The following is a 7,749-nucleotide window of genomic DNA, read 5'->3' as shown; positions in this document are numbered from 1 at the left end:
TGCTGGAGTCCTGCTAGCAGCTATTCCCCTGAGCTCTATCTGGCTCCCAGCGCTCACATGTCCCCCGTCCCGTGAGACTGCCAAGGTCACTCTTTGGCAAGAAGCAGGAATGGAGCTGGCTGGATCCAGGCAGAGTCCATACAAGACCCGGCTATCAGGCGGATACTTAATCTGTGTCCAGGCCCTGCTCATTATGGGGCAGAAGCAGTCTCAGAAGCTCCACTCTCAGCATGAGGGCAGCAGCCGGCGCCAGGATGGGAGAGAACTGCTTGGAAAGGCAGAAGCGGTTCCCAGGAGCACTGGGCCCTGTCACGGGTCAGCATCCGAGTGCCAGTGGGGCTGGATCAACCCAGCAGCAGCCCCACGGCATATCCAATTGGTCTTTATGACACAGCCCCTTTGCACCCAGGCCAAGACTACTTCTCTCCCGCCTCACCCTGGTTGGAATGGGTTCCACTCCTCTGACTGAGGTGCAGAGACTCTACTGGAGACCCAGGGATTGTCCCTTTCACTTGCTTCAACTGCTTCCACCCAACGGCCCAGAGGAAGTTCCTTGCGCTCCAGGTTACCACCTGGCCTGGACTTCAGAAGCTTCTGGTCCCCACATCCTCTGCTTTGCAGTTGCCCCAAGTCATTCTGCAGGTCAAGGCTTACGCTAAGGAGCTTCTTTGGGTCAGGAGCCTTCCCACTATTTGCCACGAAGCCCATCTACACATCATCCTCAGAAGTAACTGTCAGCGCTAGCAGCTCTGCACCCAGGAGACAGCATGAGCTAACTGAATAGGGGAACCTCAAATGGTCACAAAAACTGGGCTCTTCTCTTCATCAGCCCATAGGGCCTTTTGCAGAAGGAAATCCCAGTCACAGCCCCTCAGCGCGGCCTGGGAAAAAACAGGAGCGGGCATCACCACCCAGCCCCCACCAAACTGCTAACTTGGGGCAGAGTCCCAGCACGGAGAACCGCCAGCACCGCTGCACTAGGAGGCGAACTGGAGAGATCAGGTAATGAAGACTCCAGCTTGGCATCTCCAAGAACATGTCAAACCTTCACCCACACTCAGCATCCATCCTGCACCTCCTTGCACATGCCCCACTCATGGAGTTGGGATTTTAAGGGGCTTTTGGGGGGCGAACTGCTCCCCTCAAACTAAAACTTTGAGCTTTCCTAAAACGACCCAGCTTAAAAATAAGCCATGGTGGGGTCTCCAGGAGGGCTTCTGAAGGAACCTCCAACATCGAGCATGTAGCCGGCTTCTCACCTACTTGGCTGGCATGTCCTATCTGTATAAAGTCCATTCTATGGGCAGCAACACTGTTCATCAAACAAGTCTTTAACCCTGTTCGTCATCACCTCATGATATCTTATCATTGGGGCTGCATCACAATCAATAACTTCTGTCTCCTGCAGCAGTGTACAGAGCGCCGGGAGGTCTCTTTCTGCCTAACTAAACACAATTATACTTTCCCATTTTCAATTAAATTTATTTGCAAATGGCACAGAAAACTACAGCTATTTCCCCAGACCCCGGGCAAGCAGGCGCATGCTAGGGAAGGACGAGCCAATCAGGAGAGACAAAGCAATAGGACACCAAGGTGCTAATTTGCAGTTTGGGAGTTCTTGCAATAGAGGACTGCCACAGCCCTGAAGTGTTTGGGGATGTGGCTCACAGGGACTACAACTCCCAGCATGCAATGCCCATCTTGGACAGACCAGTCTCTGTGGGCTGGGATTCTGGAGCATACCATAGTACAGAGACCTGTGTAAGACCTTATGAAATAAATCGGAGCTAAAGGAAGTTTGCCTCTGGGAGCAGGATCTGAAGCGAAAGTTCTTGGCCTTTGTTTAGGTCTGCAGCTGCTGGGCAGAGAAGAGCAAGGGCAGCTTGTTCAAGAAAAGCCACAACACAGGAATATTTCTACTCCAGTATTAAATTAACTCCTTGATTACCAAGCTAGGAAAGGTCAGGACTTGCCAATCCATGGAGGGCTACATTCATGACTCCTGTTGTAAAAACTAGCATGTGGCTTACTGGATTCAATCCGCCATCCTTTAAAAAGGTTGCAAAGTCTGAGTGTGCCTGCAGCTCCCTTGTGACTCTGCAATCCCTTTCACTTTGCGGGTAGCAGCAGCAACTCAGACCTCAACCCCCAGCCATAAAGTCACAGACAGGTTCTCCAAAGATGGCCAAATCCAGGAGGCTGGCAAGTGAGGAAGGACTATTCCTAACACAAGCGAACAAGGCTCATTTCTTAAAAGGGCAAAACCATCTCTAACCCAACCCTGAAAATAGCAGCAAGTAGGTTTGCACTTTGCAGGGTCCCTTTAAGAAGGAGCCACCGCTATTAAGGATGCTATTCAACACTAACAGGAACCAGAGACGAGGAGCAGAAAGAAAAAAGTAGTCCCATGACAGTGGCCTGCGCCGCTCAGGGAGCACAGATACTGCTGGTTTCCAGCCCAATTACCTTGCTGCACATATTGTCTTTACTGCAATTCTTGTTATCCTTGTCTGTTGCTTCCTCTTCCACCTTTGCAAGAGAGAAAATGAAAGGGGTGTCAATATAAATCCACCCTGGCTTGCTAGGCAGACAGCAGCAGGGCAGATTAGGACGATTCAGGGGGTGGGGGAGGACATGAGGCACTTAAATGCACCTCCACTCTCAAAGACATAAGAACTGCCATTTCCTGGGTCAGATTATGATCTTGCCCAATACCTGTTACACAGGGGCAGAGAGCAGAGGCTGACATGGAGAGTGACCTGGGTCTGACCAAGGATTTTTCCACTGCTCCTCTCTCACTTGCAGCCTCCAGCATTTAAGGTCTCTTAAGAAGGCAAAGGTAACTATGAGCTAAGCAACCTAGAGTTCTGCTAGACACTAACTTTGCCAGATCAAGCCTGGGTTAGCTACTGTTGTGCTTGGCCACAGGTGCAGCCAGGACTCTCCCAGAGAAAAGGAAAGAGACATCTGGCCATAACTCATAGAAGCAAGCAATATTTGTGGGGAGCAATGTTAACAAGGTGTCAAAGGGCCAACACGGCTAACTGCTTCCCTGGGCAGGGTGCAGTGCCAGCAACCTGTACACACTGCCTACAGCATCTCCCCTCCCCACTGCAGTGCACCAGTAATCCCGTGATTGATGTCCCATTCCACATGATTAACCAGAGCCCAGTGGCAGAGCCCACTGCCATTCCTCTAGGAGACACGGTTATGCAGATGGCAGGGGCCTCAACACAGGTGAGCATTATCCATGTTGCAGCCTGCATTCATGCAGCCAGCTCCAAACTCCAAAGGAGGGAAACCCAAACTGAACGCCAGCAGGCCAGCCCTGACAAACATCTGGTCCCTGCACATCTGGAGCTGCAGATGGCTTCCGATCAGAGATGGCAACCAGCAGGAATCTAGGACTAAGTCAAGCAAGCCAATCATCCACAGAGGCTGCGTGCTCTGGGACTAAGAGGCTACAGAAGTGATAGCCAGTTCTTGCTGGCACGGGGGGCAGAGGCTGTAGCAGCACAGAACCCAACAACGGGCTACTTAAAGCAGCGCTGCTGCTAGCGGTTGCTTAGGTCTAATGCTTTAAAAGAGGACAGTCTTGCTCACTCTGCACTGGAATAACAGAGAGTCCATGAGCTACTGACACCACAAAAGTTCTCCCAGAGATGCCTCATAACAATCTGAGATGTGCACAAGGTGACATCTTGCCTCTAACATGGCATGTTGCTAGCACCAGCCCACGGCATGCTCAGCCGCATGCTGATGGCACTCCTTGTTCTCTTTCTGTCACACCGCAAATTAGCTCCAAATCATGGATTCTCAACTCAGGGACTGTGAATTTTTAGCACTGTTAGGTGTGCTAACACCTGCACAGCGTTCATAAGGTAAACCCAGAGATTTCAAACAGAAATAAATCCAGAATGTCACAAACATCACGTCCTGCTGTGAGCCAGTTCTGTGCACCGAAGAAATTGCTCTCCAACTTTTTCTCGACTCAATAACCAAGTGAAAGCTGAGAGCTGGCATTGTCCAAAATGGAGTCTGAAGTCTGAAAAGGTTAAGTAACTGCTCTAGAAGGAAGCTGTGCCAAGCAGGGACACAGATGAAAACCACTCAGATTCCTCCCCGCAGGGAAGGGAGGTGAATGCAGGAGGAGCAGGAAGTGAGGAATACAGATCAGACAACCAAGCTATAGGTGGGGTGGGCCGATTTGCTATGGTCTCCTTGGCATAAGCCCATGCCCAAAAACTGATCTATAATGGGTGAGGATTGGAAATCTGAGCAAATCATTATGTTAGGCTCTCTTGTCCTTCCACAGAGCTTTCTAACCCAGGGATCTCAAAATCCCTGTGACCCCTCCAAAAGGCAGGAGTTTTGCTCCTGTTCTAAAGGTGGGGATGAAGGGGTGACTGGTCCATGGCTGTGCAGTGTTATCTGCAGTCAGGAAGCTTCATTGTCCCACTCAGTCATACTCACACAAACACTTTCCCTGCAAAAAAGGGGGTCACCAAGAAGTGACAAGAGGATCAGGCCCCAGGAATCCCCAAACTGCCTCAAACCGGAGTGTAACATGCATCACCTCCACACAGGACCCAGGCACTTGACTCCTAACTCCCCACACTCCTCCCCAAGCTGAAAGGGACCCAGAAGTTCCTGCTCCCAGTCTCCACTGCTAAAACGCTGCACAGTACTCCCCAGACAAGTTTCCCCAGCTGGGCAGTGAGCCATTGCCAACAAAAGGCTACTGCAAACTACAACCCATGAAACCTCTTCCCTGAAATGGCAGGCTCTTACCTCCTTCCGCCACTTCAGCTCGCAAAACACCCGCTCGAAGCACTCATGCATGTAGTTAAACTGCAAAGAGAAAGCAGCCACCTCTTAGCTGGTCACAATGACAGCTTTCCCGCAGACAGGAGGACAGAGCTCAGCAGTACAGCCTGCCCACACTGACAGCAAGGGAGACCCAAGTCTCAGCTCTACCCACCAAGAGCTGATCATACCTTATACGAACGTAAGAGCTGCCACTGACTGGGTCAGACCATAGCTCCATCTTGCCCAGTCTCCTGTCTCACACCGTGGCAGAGAGAGGTAGAGTGAACTGGATCTGACCAGAGTTTTTCCCCCTATTCCCTTGCAGACTCCAGCATTTACGGTCTAGGAAACTCTGATTCAGAGGTCATGCCCCTCACTGCCCTGCTCAATAGCTACAGGTGGCCCTTTCCTCCAAGAATGTGGTCCAGTCCCTTTGTGAATCTGGCTAATCTCTCAGCTTCCCCCACGTCTGGTGGTCACAAGTCCCACACTTTAATTCCATGCTGGGTGAGAAAGAACTTCCTTGTGTTCATTTTAAACTCACTGCCTACTAGCTTCATGTTGTGATTCCCAGTTCTTGTACTGAGAGAGCCAATAGTAAATCCCTATTGACCATCTCTTCACCATTTAGTATTGTGTAAATCCTTCTCCTGTCCCCACTCAAGTATCTCTTTTCCAAATTGAACAGGCCAGGCCTCCGTAATCTCTCTAGCCTCTTTACCTTGGGCTCCTCCTACTGGCATTCTAATTTCCAGTCCTTCCTCATGCCCAGAGATCAACGCAGGGAGACTTTTGCCCTAGCTGACACAGGCACTTACGTAGGGCGTGAAGATTTTAACCCATCGTGGCTTTTTCTCTCCTCGCGCATACTCAAAGCAGAACGCCATGCCCTCTTCGTCTGTGTCCCACCGCTGCATCTCATCCCACTCAAAAGCTATTACCTGGTTCTAAAAAGAGAGGAGCATGGATCAGGGGCCAGATTTGTGGTTCACCCCCTGGCAAGGGGTAGGGAGTACCCATCATTGAGCATGGCTGATCCAAACAGTGCACCCAGGAAGGACCTCTAGTGCTGCAGCCCAGATCTAAAGCTGGGGCAGGTGGGAAGAAAACAGGAGTGGAGGAACAGAGCTCACATAGGAACAAGGGAGGCAGAGTTCTGCAAAAGCTGCTGACCGTGATCTGGAACCTGGAAATGCCTGACAAACACCATCTCCCTGAAGAGTGTATTTTCTTGCATATGATACACCTCCAAATATACTATGCACCTAGTTATGGCTTCAGAGGCAGAGCTTCTTCAGCTGCCTTGCCCTCCTTTTTCTGCACTAAAACCTTAGCTGCTGCTGGAGACTGGTTTCCATGGGCAAATCTCTGATCTTGAAAAGAGCATCAAAATAGAAGAGAAACTAGCAGACAGCAGCTTCCCCAAAAAAAGGTTAGCTCCATCAGCAGAACCTCAAGACTATTAGAAAGGAGAAAAGATCTTTACCCCTGTGATAAACACTGGAACATTAACTCCCTCAGTTGACTGAAGAGGAGCACCAGAGCTGCTATACTATGGACCAGGGGTCAAAGCAGGGTGCTTCAAACTTGGGCAAAAAGTTTCCTCACTTCATACGCCAGCCCCAATTTTGGGAGCTGATTTGGGGGGTGGGGAATGTGCATGCTTTACGCTAGAAAATATAGTAAAAGTCACCCTTGGGTGCTTCTCCAAAAGCTGCCATACTCATGAAATGGGCAATATTCTACCTCTTGCTATGGCACAGCTGAAGCAAGATTCGGCATGCAGCCCCAGTACCCTCAGCCTACCTGGGGCATCTACCACGGGTAAGGGGAGAGGGCAGAGCCTGGCTGGGCCCTTTACCTCTAGCTGGCCTTCCTCTGTGCAGGCGTGGAGTTTAAAGTGCTTGATGCTGATGGCTGTGATCACGTGCCCCTTCCGTCGTGAGTCGCAGGAGCAATGGGGGAAGATGATCTCGTTGTAGCCTTCGCACGTCCGCAACATGTTTAAATACTGGAGAGAAGGTGAAGAGTCACATGTTCACTTATTGAAACCAGATGGAAAACAAATCCCCTGCCCCTCAACCCTTCCAATCATCTCTACCTGCTGCTAAGTCTCGCTGTCCAATGGCCTGGCCCCTCTCTGATAGGGAAGACGTGGACTTTCCATCATTGGAAATGTTCAAGAGACCGGACAAGCATTCATCAGGGATGATCTACAAGTAGCTGTGCCTGTGATCTACTATGGGGATTTCCCAGGCTTCTAGGCTTTGCTGGTAGCCACATGGGGCCAGGAAGGAATTTATTTTCTCTTCCAGTTGCTACATGCGTCAGGCTGGGGGTTTGCCTTCCTTAGAAGCATTGGATGTTGGTTGCAGCCCACACTGGGGTGTCAGTGCTCCTGCTGGGACTCAAACCTGGAGGTTTCTGGCTAGAGGGTCTTGGCCCTTCACTCAGGGTCAGACTGACATCATGTTTGGGATGAGGAAGTTATTTTACCCCATGGTCAGATTAGTATGGACTGCAGGGGAGGGTGGGGGAGAGGGGCTACAAAGGAAGCATGCCCCCTGCTTCCTCTATAGCAGGGGGCATGGCCTCTGCCCTGGAGCTCTTGAGTACATCTTAGCACCCCTCGCAGCAACAGGACATTGGCACTGTTGTCCCCCTGCTTTACCCATGGCAGATCAGGGTCTAATGCCTTGTGGTTGTGTCAGGGTTGTCTGTAGTTTTGCTAATTCACCAATGGATTTGTGTGGGATGATCTGGATAGGGATGATCCACCCCTGGCAAGGGGGGTGGACTAGACTAAATGACCTCTGGAGGTCCCTTCCAGTCTTACTTTTGTATGATTCTATGATATCCAAAGAGCAGACACCTCCACTCCTAAGAGGTCACTTGCAAAAGGTCCTGATTCAATAAGCTATGGGGGGGCGGGGGGGGGGA

At 50.7% G+C, this 7,749-nt stretch overlaps 1 protein-coding gene across 2 annotated transcripts in view; it reads right to left on the bottom strand.

The window, feature by feature from the left end:
• Positions 1–7,749, bottom strand: part of SNX27 (sorting nexin family member 27) — a 66,736-nt gene that overhangs the window by 18,410 nt on the left and 40,577 nt on the right. For both annotated transcript variants that reach the window (XM_019528401.1, XM_019528393.1), the window contains exons 9-12: positions 6,671–6,820; positions 5,628–5,756; positions 4,792–4,851; positions 2,467–2,529 (exon numbers count right to left, since the gene is read on the bottom strand). In XM_019528401.1, coding sequence (XP_019383946.1) covers positions 2,467–2,529; positions 4,792–4,851; positions 5,628–5,756; positions 6,671–6,820 — 402 coding nt within the window. The remainder of the gene's footprint in view (positions 1–2,466; positions 2,530–4,791; positions 4,852–5,627; positions 5,757–6,670; positions 6,821–7,749) is intronic.

Source organism: Gavialis gangeticus, unplaced genomic scaffold (genome assembly GCF_001723915.1).
Source record: "Gavialis gangeticus isolate Ggan-Ray unplaced genomic scaffold, GavGan_comp1, whole genome shotgun sequence".
NCBI classification, from domain to species: domain Eukaryota; kingdom Metazoa; phylum Chordata; order Crocodylia; family Gavialidae; genus Gavialis; species Gavialis gangeticus.
This window is presented reverse-complemented; position numbering and strand designations above follow the sequence as displayed.